This window comes from Fringilla coelebs (assembly GCF_963513975.1).
Source record: "Fringilla coelebs genome assembly, chromosome: 9".
NCBI lineage: Eukaryota > Metazoa > Chordata > Aves > Passeriformes > Fringillidae > Fringilla > Fringilla coelebs.
In genome coordinates, this window is record NC_140067.1 from 11,450,656 (window position 1) to 11,473,182 (window position 22,527).

General features: G+C 40.9%; 1 protein-coding gene across 1 annotated transcript in view; it reads left to right on the forward strand.

Moving 5' to 3' along the window:
* Window positions 1-7,609: 7,609 nt before the first annotated feature.
* The window catches only part of ST6GALNAC5 (ST6 N-acetylgalactosaminide alpha-2,6-sialyltransferase 5), a gene marked incomplete at its 5' end in the record, with an annotated part of 64,634 nt that continues 49,716 nt past the window's right edge, over window positions 7,610-22,527 (forward strand). Inside the window, 2 exons of the mRNA XM_084211403.1 lie at window positions 7,610-7,675; window positions 8,315-8,536. Coding sequence (XP_084067529.1) covers window positions 7,610-7,675; window positions 8,315-8,536 — 288 coding nt within the window. The remainder of the gene's footprint in view (window positions 7,676-8,314; window positions 8,537-22,527) is intronic.

A 22,527-nucleotide genomic window follows, 5' to 3' on the forward strand; every position in this document is an offset into this window, starting at 1 on the left:
CAAGAAGGTTCAAGTTTCCAAAACAGCCTTTTAATTTTCAGTACCCAACTTTAGGCTTTGTGGATTTCAACACCCAAGGTACTGAATATTCAGAGTTATAAGGTGACAGCTCGGAATTGAGTGAGCAACATTCCTTACTTTCACTACACAACAGTCTTCTGGAAATAGGGATGAAGCCACACAGATTTTGTGAGGACTTGAATATGAATAGTGCTTAGGAAAAAATTTTTGAGGATCCAAAGAAATTTACGAAGTCAGTTTGATTAAAATGATTGAGCCATCTATACAAACAACACTGGTACATAATTCCTTCTCTCCTCACTTAGGAAGAAACTATGTCAGGATATTATTTCATACTAATATATCATGCCCATTTATTCACTTTTCTGCTAAGCTTTGGTTCTTCTTTTCTATTTGCAAGTTCTTGAACCACCTCCCACAGTCCTTCATCGCAGCAGACTGCTCGTGAGCTGGAGCTGATGTGCAGATGGACCCGAGCTCCTCTGCACAGGCTCCAGACTGGGCGATGTGAGCCAGCTTCATCCCAGAAGGCTTTAGTCAGTGATGTGGTTCTGTGCCTGAGTTAATGTGCCAGGAGAGACGTGCTTTCACATCCCGAGCTCCGCATTTTCCAGACTGATACTGCTTAGAAGCAGAGAAGCTCTCATTTATCAATGGACAGAAACTGAACCCGCCAAAGTGGAGGAACCACTGCTGGAGAGTGACTCAGGATTGTGACAGAGATGAAGCAGTAGGAGACTGAGCAGAGGAAGCTCATACAATGAGCAAGAACAGCTTGTGTCACGTTGCCACCTGTTCCTTTGACATCTGAATTTATGGTCTAAACCATAAATGGCCTAAGGCCTCATTTATTTGAAGTCAGGAGAGAAACAGCACATGCTCTATAGAGCTCAGCTTCACTTTTCAAGTACCAAGTGCATGCAAAACTCAACAAACCTTACGGAATTTGGGGGCTTTTGGTAACAAATAAAATTAGATACCATGCAAAACTATTGTAAAGGAAAAGACATCAAATTAATACCATCTAAACTAAAATAAACCATAAACAACAAAAAAATTATGTAAATAGATAAATATGAGTGTTTGAGGCCAAATGCAATTCCCACCAAGGAAATAATCAGATGTTAGTGAAAGTACTGGGGCAAAACTCCAGTTAGTATGTTCCTGGCCCTGTAGTTTCTGGGAGAGGATAGACATATAATAATTGAATAAAATATATGTCATGATTGGGAAAAGTACATGATTTTTTGAAGTCCTGTCACTTGAATAAAAACCATGAGGCAGGTGGGGAGACAAAGGCTAGAGAATGTGATAACATGTATTATTAGCAATTCAAAGAAAGAAGGGTACAGCTGCTGCAGGAAATGTTGGATCCAGCTCTGCAGCTGAGCTGAATTTGGTCCTCTGCCCTGAAGTGTTAGAAAGAAAAATGAGTGTATGTAGCCATGGATTTGCTCTAATCCATGATTTGAGGATGCCAGTACACCAAAGATATCTATCCTGTACAGAACAGAGAAGGCTTGTTTTCTGTGTTTGTTTAAGAGTGACAAATATCAATAATATGGCAGAAATGTTTAAACAAAGACACAGCACATTGTAAAGGAAAACAATCCATCTGTTTCAGCAGCTGGTTTCAAGCATCCAGTTAGGCATCTATTGCAGTGAAGAAACTCTCCCGGGTTAGTTCCCACAATACTCATTTATCCTGGCTAGAAGAATTGTCTAGGGTGGCTTTCAGGACCTGATTTGGACACAGGAAATAATTTTTTAGCTTCTCTGTACTGTCTGGTAGGTTTAGATTCCATGTCCCGTTGCAATTAACCAACAAAAACATGGTCACTGTCTCCATACCTTTGAAATGACTGCACCCCCGCCTGACAGCTCTGGTGTCTGGTAGCAGAGGTCTCTCCCCATCCGGCTCTGCAAACAGTCAGAACCAACACTGTCCTAACAGGCAGCTCACCTGAATGCAGAGATCCTCCTTCCATCTCTGTCAGCTTCTTGGGAAACAAGAGTACTCAGGACCTCTCAGCACTACGGTGAGCCCCCCAAGACTTTATTTAAGTATCTATCTCTGGAGTATGCTGGGTAAACACAAGACATTTGTACATTGCAAGGGTGGCCACTACATAATTTCAGGAGCACACATGACTCAAGCATGTAATTGCTGAGCTATGACAGAAGTCACTGTCAGCTACTCTCACACTGTACATTAACATGATTAACACATGAGCATATATAGTGATAGACTAGGTGAATAGTAAAGATGATTCCTCTAAACCTGGAGATAAGAACAGTAGCTATTACCAACATAAGATCTCTATAGCTTGGTCACTGAAGGACTTCACTTGATTCTGTGATTGTGCCTTTTCAGTTGGATGCCAGTGGATCCCCTTGTTGCCACAGTTTTTGCTCAGCCTGCCATCATAAGCAATGTTTGTGTTTGTGTTAGAAAGAGCAGGAGAGTTTTCTATTGACTTTCTAATAATACATAAAGAACTGCAAACCAATCCATAATGAGCACTTATCCTTCTTTGCTTCCTTTTTTGCTCTGATGCTTCATGTCTGATATTTGCTTGGTGAGTTTTTTTTTCAAGTTTAGAAATTCTGTTGTGTTTAACGCTTTGACTTCCTGTAGGTGTAGTTTTTCTCTCCAAAGGAACAGACACATAGACTGAAAACAGAGCCATTTGGGATCCTCTTAAGATCTTTTCTATATATAGCAGCAAAGATACTCCACATTTAAATTTATCCAATCTCTCACCAAATCATAGTAATGATGTCCTCAGTTGCTTTAGTCCATGTGTTAAATCTGTGTTCTGTTTAGACACAGGCTATATGACTTCTTCTCTTCTTTTGGTAGTGAATGGTAAAACAAAATGTCATGAAGGAGCTCCCAGTCATGCCTGTTTTGCTTCCACAAGTGGTATTGGATAAACTCCATCTCAAGCCTCCTGTGCTAATTTCTCAATCCTCAAAGTTTCTGACTTTATATTAGGAATTTTGAGTGCACTGTATATTCCAGGATATGTCTTGTTTAACTTCTCCAAAAAAGTGATTAGAATGAAGTACAGTGTTTCATGTGTGGTTTTAAAGCAGATGAGTCAGTTCAGTTGAGCTAGACATTGTTTCTGAAACATCCAGTACCTTTATTTAGACTGGGGAGGAAACTAAGAAATAAGAAGGCAAAAAGCAGCAGATTCAGCAGATCTTATCTCACTATTTCCCCCTCCTGTTTTCATTTGCACTTCTATTTCCATGCAATATTTCATTTCTTTATGCATCTATCACTGTTTGCTTCTGTCAGAAGTTCAAAGGCAGCCTGCTTTCATAAAGGAGAGGCAGTATTGACTGATCTATAATATTGTTTCTACCTTTTTTGACCAATTCTCAATGCATATTTCGAGTTTTGAGAAGCATTTCATGAACCACTGGGCAGTTTGAAAAATCTATAGTGTAGGCTCATTACTTTGCTGGCTGCTGAGTGTTTTCCATTGGTTGTGTTGAAAGGCAAAAATGCAACCCTTTGTCTCAGGAAAAAGAGGTTAAAATTTCATATATACATAAATAATAAAACACATAGAGGTGATATCAGTGTGATGTATTTCATTTTATATATACTTTTGACTGCCCTGCTGCCCAGTAATCCACACAAACTCCCATCATATTCCAGCCTCCTTAGCACCTTTAGTCTTGCTTTTCTAGGTAGTCAGTCAAAAAAAGCCTCCCTTCTTTCCTCTGAAATGTGGCACTCCCAGCCATCCTCCCAAATGTCACTGGCTGCAGGCCCAGGACAAGCACTATTCTGTTCTGTGCTAGTGATCATGGTTTAAGCTCCAACCTCATGAGGCTGCAGAAGTGGGAGCTTTACACTTCCAAGTGAGCTCCTTTCCCCAGCAAGCAGAGATGGATAGAATGGCTGTAGGAGTTTACTTCAGCAGAGCCAGGAGGCCCAGCTCCTGGAGACAGATCCAGGGCTTTATATACCACAGAATATAATGGAAATGACAAAATTATGCAAATTACCAGGAGTCACTTTTAGGTTAATTTTAAATATTTAACAAATATTTTCTCATGTTTCCCGCCTATCAAATCTTAGTAACTCATTCTGCATTTCAAAGGCATAAGAATATCAAAGTGGTCCTGATACAGTTAACCTCACCCTTCCAATCTATTTTAAGCACTTCTATCACCAATATTTTTTTGAAAAACTCCTTCATACACATAGTGTGATGGGAATGTATTTAAGTGCTTTCAACACTCCTGCAGTGACATGCAAAACTCACCTAGAGTTTAACTACTTATATCACACCAGATCCCTTTTCTTCTCACTCTTTTGTGAAAGGTAGTAGATAAACAAAAACTCCCTTTTTCTTATTCTCTCTAAAATTAGGCACAGATCTAAATCAGTTCTCTAAAACATTTTTTTTCCAGCAAAAGAACCACACTGCCATCAATGAGTAACAAAATAATTAAACATTTAAGACTGTCTGGGCTTTTGTTCTGAGGAGGTGACAGGGCTGAAAGGTAGCTGCAGCTTCCAGTTTAGAGGCATTCTGTGTACTGACTGTATGGGCAAACACTCTGCCTCTGGCCATGGCAGAAAGGAGACAGGCACAGCAAGATGACACAGGTGGTAGACATTGCACTTAGGGAAAACAACATCTGGATCATCCACCGAAACACCAACCATTGCCCTCATCCCAAATTCCACTGAATATTTCCACTACCCATGGCTGAGGTGCAGTGGCATAGAGGCTCCTCCACTGGAATACTCATTGCAGGCCAACCATCATGTGGAAAGTATGTTTATAACTGTGCACTATGGTAAGGTGCAAATTATGCTATATAATCTTTATAGGAACTTCATGAGAAATCAGCCATAGCTTGAAAGGGTTATTTTATATCTATCTAATGAAATCTCTGAAAGACAAACTAGGCTAAAATGCTTTACAAAAAGGTAGTTGTTTAATACATCCAGACATCTCAGGGGAAGTTGCCGTTTGAGTGGTTTTATTTAGGAATCAGTGAAAGAACTCTGTTGCTCCAAGTCCATTGTCAGTTTTGAGAGGTTTCTCTCTCTCTGCACCACTACTTCTTTCACAGATTTCTCTGCATGGATTTTTATGTTGTCATTAGCGTCTTAGGTCCTCCTGAAGCTGCCACAAGCAGATTTTTATTCCATATGGCTATTTTGTCAGCCTGTAGCTACAAGAAAGATGAAAACAGGAAGGATAAGTTTGAAGAGGAGACAACCCAGACCATTCCATGCAGACAAAAAGCTCTCCTCAGTCAGATTTGGTTGAAAAGCCCTACTACCACTCTGCCACTTTTTCTCCTGGGCTAGAGGAAACAGCTCTTTATGGTTTAATCTGTCTTTACCCCCAGCTCTAAGGAGGAATAGAAATGGATTGTTCATTATCCCTTGCATATAGAAAATAAATTGGTTGAAGCAGAAAGTCAAATGGACTTTAAGAAGTTTTCTGTATTGACTCATTTCCAAGTTGATTAAATGCTCTTAAGTGCAGCCTATGCTCTTCTGCTTGCAAATCTAGCTATTGGGTATACAGATTCATATTTACATGTATGCAGATTCCAATAGTGTTAAAACCCCCAAGCCTCCAGATAGCTAGAACTATTAGTTTATAGGAATTTAAAATTAAATTAAATAGCTGGGCTGTTTTCCAGATGATTTTTAAAGTTCCTGTGCTTACAGAAAAACCTCCATAGGATTTACATTACACTACTGTATTTGTTTCAGTGAGCATTTGACTGCCAAAAATACGGTCTATGACCAAAATGGCAATCTAATTAAATATTTGACAAGCAGAAAGCTGGACATTATTCAAGTCAAGCATTAAATTAGAAAATTTAGTTTGTATCCTTTATCAGTAGATTTTTAAATCAGCCTATTCTACCAAAACCCGTAAGTTTAATGAATTTGGTCAGACATACTGTGTAACAGATGTCTAACATACAGCCAGGAGCCTAAATCATAAAAATGATGCTTCACTTTGGCACTGCAAAATATATATGAAAGACTCAGAAAGGTCAGTCACCAGCAACCTGCTTGCTGGTAGTTGAGAAACAGCACTGCAAAATGCATGAGCTGCCTTCTGTAGTCTCTTATAGGAAGCCTTGGAGAGCCACAGATAATTTTCTTTCAATGATTCATCAAGTTGGCCCTTTGTTTCACTAATTTGAGTGTCAAGTGCAACCACATAATAAAGAACTACCAAGACCTGATAAGATTCTTCTTACATTGCTCTGTTTGTCTGAACAACTGGTACTGTTGAAACCAACCCTACAAACCGCATAAGCAGTGAGTGTGTAACTGGCATCTTCCATGCAGTGATAAAGTGTGTTTACTGCGTTAGCCGCTGGTGAACCGCACCTTCATGTTTCTTTTTCCTTCCTTAAAAGGCACTAATTGCAGCATGCTGTGCCCATGCTAGAGATGGCATTTGTTTCATTGTTAGTCCTCCAATGAATTAACAAAGATAAAAAATTGATTTCAATGACAATTTCAGCCTTGAGAAACGTGCTATTGTGACCATGGTTGAGTTACCCTGTTGATAGTTTTCTCCTTAATATAATTTTTAATACCACATAGCTGTAGGTTAAATGTGAAGCCATGTTATTAGAGCTACTATTTCGATGAGTAGTTTCAAGTGAAATAGCTTCATGATTAGGAGATAGATTTTTTTTTTAATGTTGTCAGTTTAGTAACTTCTTGAGAGATCAACCCTAAAAATGGCTTGTGTAGAAGAGGCACATTTATAAACGTGGATTTCCCACAGCAAGAGATATTTGTAATGTGGGGTCTGCTGAAGTTTTCACAACTGAACTGTACGCTATTAACACAAAGAAAGAATAAAAAACTTTAGAAGGCTGTTTGTGAGAGTGGGAAAATGTCCGCCTTCAGAAACCAGAGATGGCATGGGGAGCAAGTCTGTGAGATTTCATTTATAAGATGAAGAAAGCTTCTGTCAGGAGGGTTTGAAACCGGTTGTTAGAGCTCAGGCAAGATTGCGTGAGGGGGTATTGTCAGCGCCGCACAAGGAGTTGAGGGCGTCGATTTTTTTACTGATGTGAATTTAAAGTACTGCCTGATCGCTGCCAGCTCCAGGAGAGCCAGGTAGCGGTGGGAGAACAAGAAATTTTCCGCTCAAGAATACAAATAATGTAATATGAAGGTCGTACCCCGGTACCACAACCAGGACAGAGGCCTGGGCAGAGGGAGGGAGAGAAGGAAGGAGCTCCTGCCCCTGCTCCTGCTCGCTCGGGGCCGGAGGGGCCCCGCCCGCCCGGTGCCCGCCCGGTGCCCGCGGCGACCCCGCTCTGCCGCCCGCCTGCGCCGCGGGCTCGCCAGCGGAGCAGCGCCCGAGCGGGAGGCAGAAGTTAACTTCCACCTGCCCTGAAGTCGCCGCTGCGCCGGCAGCAGGAGGCGGAGGCGGAGGCGGAGGCAGGCGGGGCAGCCGAGGACCCGGCTCTGGCAGGCTCCGAGGGTCCGGCTGAGTGTAATTCCCCCCTAATCCCCGCCACGGCGGCGCTTCCCTGGCCGAGCCATGTCTGCGGCTTCCCCGCCATGCCGAGCCTAGCGGGGAGCGGGAGGACTGGCGGCCGGGAGGCGCACAAAATGAAGACCCTGATGGTAAGTGCATTGTTGGCACGGCTCATCCCGGCTCCGGCGGCGGGGAGGAGAGCAAGGGAGCGGCGCGGAGCGGAGCTGCCCCGGGCACCTCGCACACGCTCCAGCCTTCGCAGGGCTGCATCTCCGCGGCTCTCCGGGATCGCGCGAAGGCGACCAAACCTTGGTGGCGGCGGCCAAGAACTTTCCGCCTGCTTTCTTTTATTCGTGTTGCTCGTGGTTTGGGGGTTTTGTGTGTGTGTGTGCGTTTTAAGGAGCGTACAGAAAACCGATCTGGTTAAAGGACGAGGCTGGAGGTATCTGGGCGGGGGGAAGCGCTACAGTCCCTAACACTCGTTAAAATGCACGAATGAGATGCCCAAAGGGGGCCGGCGGCACGGGAATGAGAGGCGCCGGGTAGCCCGGCGCACGGAGGGGAGAAGAGGCGAGGAAGCAGGGCTGGAGGAGAAGGAGGGAGGCACGGGAGCGGGCTGGCGAGGGGGCAGGAGGAGAACGGAGGGGCTTCCCCAGTTCTCTCCTCGCACTTCTGCCGGGTGTGTGGTGGGTGAAACTTGCGGGTGCGCCGGCGGGGAAGCGGCGCGCCCCGCCGGGCCCCGCGGCGGGGGGAGCCCGCTGAGCCGGCTCTCTCTCTGCCCCCCGCAGCGCCACGGGCTGGCCGTCTGCCTGGCGCTCACCACCATGTGCACCAGCTTGTTGCTCATGTACGGCGGCATCGGCATCGGCGGGGGCCACCCGGAGCCGCGGCGGCGGCAGCAGCAGGTGGCGGCGGTGCCCAGCCGTCCGCCGGAACGCGGCCAGCGCCACCCGGCTCTGCCCGTCGGGGCCGGCCTCCTGGAGGGCTACATCAGCGTCCTGGAGCACAAGGTGAGCCGCCGGCCGTGCGACCGCCCCTCCTTCCCGGCCCCCGGGGCCGCCCGGACCCCTCGGGGGGCACCGGCTCCGAACCTGCCGGTTGTAGCTCTCCCTCCTGCCCCCGTCAGGTGCCCGTTCCCCCTCGGCGGGGTCGGCGTGACCTGCCTGCCTCGCTGTCGGGGTTGGCTTAAGCGGCCTCCGGGTGCCGTCGCGCCTGGCCCAAGAGCGGGAATTACCGGGGTCAGGAGCCGGGCTCCTGCCCGCGGTTGGGTATTTATGCCGTGCTGCTTCTCTTCCCCCTTGCACAGTAGAAGGGGGAGGGAAAGATGAAGTGTTTCTAATGTTGTATGCTCTAGATACAGTACAAATGTATGTTAATGATGATATTAGTAAGGGTTAAAGAATGAGGTTTATTTACTGGAGGGCAAAGTCAATAGGTCAGTGTTTATTCTTAACTCATTTTGTCATAGGAAAAAAAAGTCTCCTGCACAAATGAGCTTTTCATCCCCCTTCTGGGAAGCAGTTGTCACCGATGGTTTCCATTCCAGAAATTTGGGGCACTTCTTTAATAGTGAACAAAATGATGTCCCTCCCCTTGACAAAGGAATTACCTAGCTGTATTGTCAGACTATAATACTTGTTTACCAGAGATAGGCAGACTAAGCTTTGATGGCTCACAGATGTAGTGACATAAAGTGAGCAAGGTGGCACATCTATGCCAAGGAGATACTCAAGCTTCAGTACCTTCTTAGAAGGGAGATTCCTCTGTTTTTTGTTTGGTGTTTGGTTTCTTGCTTTCACCTGGAAATTCCAAGGTCTTCCTCTTCCAAAACCCCAGTTATTGTTTAGTGCACACACATCTTGCAGTAAAAATTTACTTTAAAAAATAAACAAGAGGAATGAAGAGTCACAACTTTCTTATGTTTTCACATCCAGACTGACAACCTTCTGAAAGATATGTTGTCAGACAGCTTACTGAGCTCAGTTTGGAGGTACTGTGTGAAGGTACTACTGACTTTGATATACAGAGGTTTTTATTGTTCCTTCTGGCATAACTTTCTATGCAAGAGTTATCTGTAGGGCTCTTAGCACAGAAAAATAGCACATGATGATGCCTTGTAGGCTTTATTTGCTTTCTTACATGGTTCTCCTGGAAATTCCTAGATGTAATGCCTATAGAAAAAGCAAGTTTGGCCATGGGCTTCCTACTGTCTGATGTGTACTGTTGTAATTCTTTTGTTCTTCTTGAACATGACTGTATGATAGGTGTAGATAGATGTACGCATGGTTTTCATATCCAGCAGGAATTGAAAAGACATCTGTGGGCTTTTTGGGATACATGTGTGAGAAGCCTTTGGATTCTGATAATACGTCACACTGGTTTCTCCAGACTCACAAACACCCCTCATTAACAGGCCATACTAAAAATCACTCTTCTGTTATTTTCCAGGGTAATTTTAGTGTTTCCTTGTGTTTTGGAAAAAGATGATCCTTTGGTTTTTTAATATATTGTAATAGGGCCCAAACCCCACAGATACTCTATTTCTGAATTTCATTTCACACAGCTCATGCCTCACAGTAATAGTCTCCTGAAGCTTTCATAACTTTTCCACCTAACTTTTGTGGGTCAGAAAGAATATTGTGCTATCCCTGCTGTGTTCCCTGCTTGCTTTGTCTGAATTTAATGCACATGAGATCATGCAGAGAGCTGTGCCACTGTGGTATACAGAGCAGTGAGGACACTGCATTACCATAAGGGGACTGGGGAGAAAGGGGCTTTGCCTCTTAATAATGTATTTATTTTTGTAATTTAATTTGGTAGTCCTTGTATTTGTCACGGATTTACAATCCTAGAATACATATGTTTCAACCATAATAAAAAATGGAGAATGCAAAAAATCACAGCAATTGGTGGTTTGGAAAAAGAAGGATGCAGGATTGGTGATGGTGAGGGAACAGGGAGAGAGAGAGCAAGAACTGAGGAATGGTGAGACATATTCAGAGAACCTATGGTTTGGGTGGGACATTGGAAACTGCAGAGAAGACAGCTTGAATAACAAGTGAAATGAGGGAATTGGGGACGTTATAAGGAATGTGAAGAGAGCTGTAGGAAGAGAGCAAGGTAAAATTCTGTAGCTGTGAAAAGGACATGATATTTGAAGAGACGGGGAGGTCTGGAAGGACATAAGAAGTATCTGTTGTTTGAGGACAACAGGCTTGCAAAGGTAAGGCAGGAGTGAATTCAGCAATGGTACATGCTATTTTGATAGCACAGAGGTGTGAAATGACAATGAATGGTAGATTTTTCACAGTATGGCTTCCTTAATTTCCCATATAGAATCTTGGAATTATCTGTCAGGTTGAATGACCTGTAGCTGAATGACCATTATACAAAAATCATCCTTGGTATGTGTTCATGCATGAATGACAGGTAGCAGTAGACTGAATGTCTGGATCATTCCTGTGCTTGTTTCTGGATCCCATAATTTGCTTTAATAGGAAAATCTCCTTTCATGTTCGTGGTGTTGTACCCATTCTGGTGCATTTAATGAGAGTAAGCATGTACATATATGTAGGAGCTGTCTGTCAGGTACTGGAGTTAGTAATCCATACTCACAATGTGAGTATTGACACATGAGCCATGTAAGTATGTGGTAGTAAAGATGTTTCTCTTCAGGGATAAAATTTAACAATTGTCCTCATTGTGAAATATCATGTATGACAAATGTCTGTCACTACTAGCAATTCAGCTCATTTAGTAGTGCCGGATGATCATGTATGGAGACTATTTGCCAGAAAATCTGGGCACTTAGTACTAAGTAACGATGATTTTGAAATATAGCCTGCAATATTATAATTACCAATTATTTTTTTCCTTTTATTTTATATTCAGTAAGAATTGTAGTTCCTCATCCATACTGTCAAGATAAGCAGGCAGTCTCTGAGAATACAGTAAAATATGTCAATTTTTTTTACTAGGTTGAAGAGGTTTTTTGCAGGAGTTTCTAGTCTTTGCTTTCATAGTTCCTGCAAGCCCATTTTTCCATGAGTCAAGCATCAGAGATCAGAACCCCTGTACTTAGCTTTAGTAGCCTTTCACAGTTTAACAGTGCATACTTAATTTTTGTTGAGCTGAATTCTTGGAACAAAAAAATCAGAAATGCCCTGGATTCAGAGATGCAAGTGGATCCTTGTGATTTCACCTCTGCATGTCCCAGAGTAACAGCAGTTGACAGACATTGTTGATGGATGTTTGAAATGAATAAATAGTATCTCTTTTCATTCCCAATAGCTAGATGTTATATCCTAAAAAAATGTCACATTTTGAACAGAAAATATGGTTTGCTGATAGTTGTTATTGAGAGGTCAAGGGCTGAAACAAAGGGAAGAAGTGGTGGCTTCTACTTCGAGGAGCTGTTGGCTCCTACAGAGGCACTTTGAGTGTAGCACTGCTTAGCTTCTGCATCTGTTCTGCAGTTAGAAAGGACAGGAGTCCTACACTGCCAAAGTGACAAATTCATCTTTCATGAATTCCGTGTTATCCTGAAATTAAAGAGGTTTTGTCACTGGCATTGCGGGAAGCAGAATTATGCTTTTCTGTGGGGAGGCATGGGGATAAGCCTTTCTGTTGATTTATCATAGTGCTAGCAAGAAATTACAATGCTAATATTTTTAAAGCGATTACTGCATACAAATAAGAGAATCTAATGAAAATAGGAAACCTAGCACTATTCCAGAACTTGCAAGAAATAAATATTTAACCATTATATTACGATTCTGAAATGAATGTGAGAATGTGTCTCTGGATAGTTAAAAGGCTTTTTACGCAGTATTGACTCAACAGTTGGTGCTGCAAATAAAATATGAGTTTGTCATGGATGTAATTGAATAATATTTCAAGCCATCAGGGATTTTGTTTCTTAAAAAATAAAAAAAAAATTAAAATCAATCCTGCAGTCAAAATGTATGATTTATTAGAAATACTTTTAAATACCTTAAGAGGGAATTGAGATCAACATGATAATTTAAGTGATCACAATGATTTCTTAATTTATGATAATGTGAATTATCATATGCAAAGATATCTTGATGATCCCTCTAAATTAATGCAGATCAGAAAATAGTGTAGTTAATGAAGTGTTGGAGGAAGAGTCATTCTGCAAATAGTGCTGCTATAGCTCCTTAATCTCTGAGTTGCAAGAAGTTGCTCTTGGGTGAAACTACTTTTTTTGGGATAGTAAACTTTGTACACTTAAAATCAGGTGGGAGTCTTGCCATATTTTATAATATTTTTAGTAATTATGAAGTCAAATGAGTTTGGAATTTTAATTTTTACCTCACTAAACCATTGACAGTTTGGGGCTGGATAGTTTTGGGGGGCTTCACTAAACCAGCCTTCATAACTAAATATAGAGATGAGAAGGAATCAAATTATTTTGAAGGTTTTATTGTTTTTTAAATGAATTTATCAAAGAACTATAATGTGTCTTACAGCAAAACAGCTTGTCTTGCCTGAGGTGGGATCAAGCCCACAGAGTCATGTAAACCACATGCCATGATTTCATTACATGTTCCTATTTGCCCCTGAAATTCTCACCTGCAAAGGAAGGAACACAAACTTTATTATACAATTAAGGGTTTGATGGGTTTTTATTATGTGAGAGATCCACAAGGGGGAGACTTTATTCTAGAATAACCTAGCTGGGGACACTTCCCTCTGTCAGAGACCTAGGCAAGGTGGGAGTCCAAAATGCCCTTTGCTCAGTGCTCTCTTGTCTTCCCGGCCTTTTTCTATTTTTAGGTACCATAGTTACCCTCCACTGATAAGCTGTAGGTTTATTTAAATCCTTATAAAGTTGCCATCTTAAAAAAAAAAATACCATGACAGTCAGGAAATATAACTGAATATCCACACACAGGGAGCAGAGACAGTTGTTTTTCCAGATTTACACAGCTTTTAAATAATGACTGTCCTGTGCTTTACAATTTCTTACTTTTGAGCTACTGCAGTAGTTTGCTTTTTCAGGCTTACCTTCATTTTCATGATCCTAGTCTAAAATTTTTAGTAGTTTCTGTGTGCACTAGCTGCTCACACAGGGCAATACAGAGCCCACAGCAATGACAGCAAATTATAGTACATTTTCCTGTTTTCCAGGTTGCTTGGCATCTCTGCAAGGAACCAGTAGTTCTAGCATGACACTGCTTCTACTTAGAATATCTTGAAATATTTTTAAATGTTTCCATGTAGGTATCAGGTGCTGTGCAGTTAAACATTTATTTTATGAAAAAGGCTGTGTTCTGTAGTTGGACACATCTTTTGTGGAATTCTGACTCCAGTGTATACTTGAGAGAGATGTTAGCTAGGATAATAAGAAAGTAATGTTTTACAATTAACACTATTGCCTAATTCCTTCTAAAACACGTGCTGTTAAAGATGAAATCTGAGTCGCAGGGGTCAGGAGTCCAGGCAGAGGTCAGCATCTGTTGCTTAAAAAATCATCTCAAAAGAGCACAGGTGCTATTAAATAGTGAAATCTCCCTGAAAACTGGGAGATGCTTGGTATGCCTCTAGTGCATGATGTTGTAAATGTTCATTAATGTAGCGTGATGGATAAAAACGTACCCAACCATAAACTAGCCATGTTCTGATAATTTCCTGGTGATTGGGAAGATAAAGGAGTGGCAATCATTGTTGTAATAGTGAAAACAAGAGAAGGTTTTGGAGTTTATGCTGGGTGAAGATCTTGCCCTATGTAATTTGTGACATTATGTGGTATAGCCTTATTCTTTCATAGAAACTGAAGCAAAAAGTTTATTTCAGAGACTGTTTCATAAGATTTTGATGATTTATTTCAGTAAAAGCATGAATAGTAGGTAGTCCAGTCGACAGTTGATGCAGAATTGTGTTTTAATTTTCTCAAATTTTAAAAAAGTCACATCTCACCACAATATCTGATACCATCTATTGGTCATGATATGTTATCTTATTTTTGCAACTGACCGAGTGTTTGTTTGGTGGATTTTTTGGGGTGGTTTTTTTGCCTTTTTTTTTCTTTTTTTGTTTATAGAAGAAAAACTGCAGTGGCATGAAGATCTTCATTTTTGCAAGTCTTTTTTTTTTTTTTTTTTACTGATTCTGGATTATATGAATTTTTCACAAATTATCCTGATTTGTGAAAGGTGAGGAATGAGTAAATATGCTCTTTTTGGTTTTATGAATATCATACACATAATATTTTAATAGGTAGGTGCTATCTGTTTCCCTCATCTGCTTCCCTGTCTTCTTTTGTGAGCATACAAAATTCTTAATTCAGTGGATTTGCAAAATACTTTTAGGCAGGGAGTTGGTGATACTTTGCTGGTGAAATTTGTTCAGCTCTCATGCAAAACCCCGTAATTTTTTTCTCTTCACTTCCAGCATTCATTTCAATGACCACATTTGTATTTTTAGTATGTGTTGAAGTATATTATATTTGATAACCATTTGAAGTTGCTATATTGTGGACTTCTTTTTCACATGATCTTTCACTGCGAGCATTCTAGGCTATTTTCATCTTCCTGTGAAGACAAAGTGTTCTTTTGAAGGTTCTTAATCCTTGGTGGAAGCAAGTCTGAACTAAATGAGATTTTCAATGACAGAAAATTTAATTTTTGCTCATAGCTGATGGATATCTCTCAATAGAGTTCCTTAAATTCTCCCTTTCTGCTAGTCCTGGGGCATAAGTGGATATTGAGTGTCATCCTAACTATGTGATATCCTCAGAGCAGTAGATTGCAGGTAGTTTCCTTTTCCCAGTGACCTTCTTTAGACTGTAACCTGTATTGCTCAGTAACGCTCCGTGTGCACGTCCTTGGTGCTGAGGTGGCACTGATAGGAAGAACTCGGTGCATTAATTGAACTTCTAATTAGGGCAATTATGATCAAATCAGCACTCGTTTGGTGCTGATATAAGCAGATGTGACAGCACAAAAGCTACTTTGAAGGTGAGGTGAAGCATCATGGTATTTAACCTCACTCTGTTTCACCTCATCCCTACGCAATCTCCATTAGTCATCACTCTTTCTCTAAGAGTTAAAACCTGAAGTGCTAAGATCAGGTTAACCACTAAGGTTTGCTGTCAGCTGGAAAAGCAAGTATTTTCAGTTCAAAAACTGCTGTTAATTGTTCTCTATTGTCGATCCAAAACTAGCCAAATGCAGTTAAAAATAGGAGTCACATAGGCAGAGAGGGATCTAGTCAAGGCTGAAACTTCCTGCCTTCAGAGCATCTGTTTGCAACAGAAGTGCAAAATAGAGCTGGGGAAGTGGAGCTCTGAGGTGTCCCTCGATAGTCCATATGAAAGACAGAGCTGGGCACTGAGGAACACGTGCACATCGCTAGAGAGAATCCAGCACATTTGAGCTGGGTTTGGCAAATCTGGTAACACTTTGTGTCTGGGCTGTGTTCAGAGTGACACGGGAAGGAAAAGAAGCACAGTGTGTTTATTACATGCAGTAGGGAATACTGAATCCTTACTGAAACCTTGTGAGAGAACTTCAGGAGAAGATTGGGTTATTTTAAAACACAGAGGGGGAAAACTGATCCATTTAATAGATTAGTAGAGTATTTTTTCACCATGACAGCATGGTACAAAGTGTTCATTGTCCAAGATAAGGGAACAGTAATGGGTTTATATGGTATACAGGCATCATAGATCAGGCTTTCTTAATTCAGATTTCATAATATGGACTATTGTAAGTAGCACAGAACAAGAATATATAAATGTGTGTCTTGTTGAATACAACATGTTAGGAATTCATTGCAGCTGTAAAAAATTTCCATTACAGAATGGATGGCTTAGTTAGAAATAACCTGGAAGAGGAAAATGTTTCTTAATAAACATTCAGTATATTTGGAATATGCATTTTTGTTTAGCAAATAATATATTTTGAATTTAGTGTGTTATTAGCATCCTCAGGTATTGGCATGATGTTAATATTGCAGAAACAAAATACTCTGTAAATTTTGTACTGTTAAAATATATGTTGCCCACAGCTATAGCAGGTCATAAAAGCGGATGTAATAACAGCAGAGCATCAGTCTAAGAGCTAGCTCTAAAGAAAAGAAAAACTCCACAGTGCAAATTTGTGCAAGTGTACATCTGTACCAAGCCTTGTGTGCAGGAAAGTTAAAAGAATTCTTGTTATGTTTAAGAAATGGCTGGCTGAGAAGCAGGGTTCTAGAGACTGTGTTCATCACCGTGTATGGGCTGCTTACCAGTTTGCCTGCATGCAGTTAAAGCCTTTTCTCCCAGCTTGAGATACCAGGCTGTGTTTTGCAGGCAGTGACATGAGCTACAGCTGGGCTCATTCTCTTCTAAACTTTCTTGCCTGCATTACTGTTCTCTATGGATGGACACTTTTGTTCTATTTCAATGAGCTTCACGCTTGTGGCTTGTAGAAAACAGCATCTGAGGAAGCACATAATTACAGAATCCTAGAACCCTGCCATGGTCTGGCTTGGAAGGGACCTTAAAAGAGTATTTTGTTTGACTCCTCACCCCACAATGGGAAGGGACACTTCCCACTAGACCAGGTTGTTCCAAACCTTGTAGCACCTGGCCTTGAACACTTCCAGGGATGGGGCAGCCACAGCTTCTCTGGGCAGCCTGTGCCAGGGCTCACCACACTTAAGGTGAAGAAGTTTCTCCTAATATCCACCTATCCTCTTTCAGTTCAATCCCCCTTGTCACAGGATACAATGTTTTCTGCTTCAGCTCTACTGTATTTCACATACAGTACACACCGAATTTAATGAGGTGAGGGATGTAATAATCTGAGAGTATATTCTAAACAACTACAGCTGACGCAGCGGACAGGAAGGTAGCACGTGTCTGTGGGCTGATGAAATGATGCAGAGATTCCAAGGCTGGCAGAGGATGGATCAGTAAGTCTGCCTGGTGTGGTTTGAGACGGCCTTGTTAGCTTGAAACCAGAATAGTCACGCTGTATCTGAGCGAGTAGATCCTGGTCTTTGGCAGCCACATTTCTTCTGGAGCTGGGCTGGCTCTGCACTGTGCTTTCTGTAGCATTTGGAGGTCAAGATAGGTGGAAGCTACATGGAGTACCTGGGGAGTAGTGGTAAAGACAACCAACAACACATCTGGACAGTTCTCAAGTGCAGTGCCAAGGACTGAAATTGCATTTGGTATTCTAGCAAATACCAGATTATGTACGCCTTATATTTGGAGAGACTGAACCTTTGGCCAGAGCAGAGACATGTTTAGAAAATGTGTTTTCCAAGACTTGTCCATGGTCCTTATGAGAAAGCTTTTGGCCAAATACACGGAAGCTGTGCTTTCCCAGCTTTATCCTCAGTCTTAGTGCAGAGCTCAGAGGCTCACAGAGTATGTGTTGATGTACAACCTGTGCTATCCCTTCCCTGCTTTCCTCCAGCTTTCAGTGTGACATCTTTGGGTCAGTCCTTCTGACACCTGGCCTCATTTCATCCATGGAGATTAAAATAATGTAACATGTGCTCCTGAATTTGATTGCTGTCCGTTTTAGTCCTCATGCTACTGTAAAAGGGTTCGTTTTACACATCTCAGCGTATTGGCTGACTCTAAAATAGAAACATAAAACCTCAAAATACAGCCAGCGTTCTGAATGCAGCTGCTGAAGCATTGCAGAGTTAGCACTGCCTGTCCTTGCTCAGCTCATCTGCCTGTGCTGGGATAATTGCAGGTGAACTCCTATTTAAAATATATATATATATGATAAAACGCTTCATGTTTTATTTAGGTCATTTCTTTCTTGGAGTTTATATTTCAAAAATGGTAAGTGTTGATATTGAGAACTATCTCAAACACATTTTACAAATAAAATGCCTATAACAAAGTCACTGCTATTTGCATTTTTTCACCTCCTTACATATTCTCTTTGTAACACCGCTCCAGATTTCTTTCTGTTTTTAATAGTGATTCATGAGCCTGAGGAAGAATGAGACACTTTGTTATAATATTGCTCACATTATCCATGAGAACTCCCTCGGCCATGAATGGGACTGTGCATAATACCCAGCCCTTCAGTGAGGGTTTGCCCAGTGCCAGCTGACATGATGTCTAAGCATATGTCAGGATGGGACTTTGCCAGCAGACAGGAGCACACTCTGCCCTCCCTTTGAGCTGGTTGGGATGCACAGGCTCTGCTCTGGCAGCAGAGCCACTGCAGTTTGCCTGTTGCTAAGCCAGAACTAATAAGCTTGACTGAAAGGCAGGGTTTATTGTCCTGGGCTCAGCGCACTGGTGTGGCTTTGTAGCTTTCACATGGAGCTTCTTTGAGTGCTGCACTCAGCTCCTGGGCAGCGCTGGCATGTGGCTGGCTGTGTGCAGCATGGGCAGTATTTGCCTGCATCTCCCAGAAAAATCTGCTGGTCCACGTCCTAATGGCTTCCTAACTCTGCTCCAGATGAGCATTTTCAGCCTCTGCCACACTGCCAGGAATTTTTTGAGAATATACTCAGAGCACTCTTGTCACTTAAGTTTTGGTCATGTTTAGTACACTTAACAAAAAAGACTATTTTTCATAATTATTTTCTTGCACTGCAACCTAATATTATAGATGATGTTGTGGATCAGGTTTTCAAAGTCTGAAATGAGACACTCAATTTGGTTCACAGAGCATCTGAGTCACCACTTAGAACAAAATCTGCTGTTTTCACTGGACAGATACTTGCTGAAGAAAAGATTTTACTTTCTTTGCTTTACAAAATCATGTTTGAGCAGGAAGGTATGTGGGTTTTTTTGCTTGTAACATGGCTATTTCTGTATGCACAGGTTATTTAATTGCTATTGTTTGTGTTTTCATTTGTCTTTTCTGATATTCTTACCATGTATATATTACTTTGGAAATATTGACAATGGTATCTTAATTTTGGTCAGTGAAGAATTGTTGCTGATAGGATATTTAGTAATGTTTCACTAACAAGAGACTGGTTTGCCTTTGAGCCTTAATGTTACTCTTTCCTGTGTAATTATCATATTAATGGATTTAAGTTGTATTTAATTTTTATGAATAGCCAAAAGCTCTGGTTTTTACAAGTAGAATCAAAACTAGAGCTGCATTTTTCACTTTTGCTGTATCTGCTTTATGTCTCAGTAGCAGTGCAAAGAAGCAATGAACCTAGTTACAGATATGCTGAATATTCTTTCTCAGGGGTAGTGTTGATGTGTCCCTGATGGTTTAAGGGCATAATTGAGGTACTTTGTGCAGCTGGTACATGTGGAGGAGGGATATCAGGGCCAGGAGGGTATCTTTGGTATTAATGTGTCTGATTTCTTCCAGCACAGTGAACCCTTTTGATCTGTAGCAGTTTATGTAATACAAAACAGCTTTCAGGGTATCTTTAATTATGCCTGTGGACATTTTGAGATGGAAAGTGAAATGAGGCTTTAGAATCACCTTTCACTCCCAGCTGTGCTGATTTGAAACTGGCACAGCTTGTTACCCACCTGTAAGTGTAGGGATCATGTTCCTGCTCTCATGAGAGACACTGGGTGTGCAGCACTCTGGGCTTCAGCAAAAGCTGTGGGTGGCTCTCAGTCTTTTCAGTGCTGTCAGGATGGAAGGGCAATATATCCCATACACAGAATCCATATAAACTGTGATGGCATGTCTCTTCAGATCAAACTGAGATTTGAGGCACCTCACAGGACCTGCAGACCTGTCTTTGAGGTTTTGTATTGCTAGGGAGTGCAGTGAGGCAGCTGCACCAGGAGCACCTGGGAGCAGTGTATGCTAAACAGAGACTGAGCCACTGGGCTTTGATCAGTGCTCTTAGACAGACACATATAGAATAAATTGATTGATGATGTGATGCATCAGCTTTATTAATAGTTCTCAGAAATGGTTTTTTTTTAGTTATGCCACTTTCTAGGTATATTTTTCAGCCTGTTATGAAAATTGCATAGCATATTTGTAGTGCATAATGTAAAAAAAAATCGTTTTAACATGAAAATTAATGTCCTAACATTTGAGCTTTTGGGTTTGTTGGTTAATTTTCAAGGTCTATAGCAAATAAAAAAAGAAGATTAATTCTTTTTGAAGGTGCAAGAGGTGAGCTCATCCATGTTATACTAAGTCCAAGAACCTAACAGTTATTTAAGTTCTCAAAACTTCTTAAAATTGAGTGCTTTGTTCACAGCAAGTGGATGAAAACCTTGTGACTGAGATCAGAGGTAAAACGAGCTATAACAGAGCAGTGTGTAAGCCAGTTTAGCTGAAATTGAGTCCCTCATGATTGTGAATGATGAGGTTGCATCTGCTTGTCTCCTTCTCTTTTTTTTTTTTAATGCTTTTTTGTATACCAGTCCTTTCAAAGCACTGAGACTGAAATTCAAAACAGAATTAATCTCTAAAAAATAGTTACCCTTGGAAAACAAATAGATCTGTCAAATTATTTTTTGCTTCATATCCCGTACTTGACATCAGTGAAACTACTGAAAATTACATTACACTGTGTTTATTAAAGTTGTGCTCCTATGCAGTAATACACATAAGACATCTTATACTGCCTTAAGGATTAAGTTAAGCTCCTTTGTCAAGCCTGTTGGTCTGGCAGGACTGTTAATCTTTAACTGTCAGACTGGTTAGATCCTTCTTTAGGCTGAGGCCATGGCTAAGTGCAAAGAAATTAAAACGAATCAACTCCTGGTATTTATGCTTTCATGTTTTTGCACAGAGCAATCAATAAAATGGGAAGCTGGTTTAGACATACATATTTCTATAAGAAGATTGTGTTTCAAGCTCTTACTTAGCAGCATCATATTTGCTTTATGTTTATGATTGTGAAATATGAAGACAAAGTTGGCAGTGTTCAAAATATTAAATTCATGAAAGTAAGATATGCACAGGGTGACAGCTCATTGAAAGGAGGACAGAGGATAATTTTGTGAACCTACATTTCCTGGTTAAAAATCCAGAATTATCTACAGTATGTCCATGCTTTATTGTTACATCAGTAATTATTACATTTTCCTTACAAATTAAAACATTAAGTCACAAAAGAAGAAATGTGCTATAATGGCAGCATATTTAGACATGGCAACACTTGAAACAAAACTGTATGAAGAAGAAGGTGAAACTGGGAGACAAGTTAAATTTATTGTGAAAGATTGACGTTAACATTTTAGCCCTAAAAGGGTACAAAACTGGTTGTAAGGAACCATCATACTTTGCTGTAGTCATAAAAGGTTTGTGTTTCACTGTGAATGTCTATACCACTTAATATTGTGTTAATTTATTGTAAATAAATTCTTGCTAAAATTTGTGAAGAGGAATTTTTTAATAATTATATGATAATAGCCAACCAGTGCAATTTGTACAAATATTCATCAATGAAGTGGTACAGATTGTTGAAGCAGTAGATAAAATATACTGCAGAGAAGCTTTTGAGTGTGATAGGTGCCTAAGTTGTACTTTTCTAATCAGGCTGTATTTTTTTTTAGTAATAGGAAAAGAAGGCCCCAACAAATACAACTGAGTCTTTAACCTCTCCAGGAGTGCAGAGTTTCCTTGGACACTGAGTTGTGGCAGAATCACTTGGGGTGTGACTGTGTCTGATCTAGTAAATTGAAACAGTGGGTCTCTAAATTCTGTAGACAGTAAGGGCATCCACTGTGTGCTTGGTCTTTAGATAATCCTCAGTTTTCTTTACCTAAAATTTGCAATGTCTACAGAACAAGTACAGAAAGTATAAATACAAGAGTGCAGATACAAAAGGTTTCAATTATTTTATGTATAGCAGTAGTGAGATATGAGCAACTGGGTATGGAAATACAGGGTTTATAAGTATGACCTTTGAAAAAAATTGAGGTCTTCTTTCAGGCTTAACATTATGCAGCTAAAGATTAAATTACCTCAGTTTTCTTTGCTTTTGATGGATTAGGAATAAATATTTTTCTCTTCCTTTCCAAAAGGTGAAAATAAAGATACCACAGTTCTGTTCTTCTCATTTAAACTAGGAA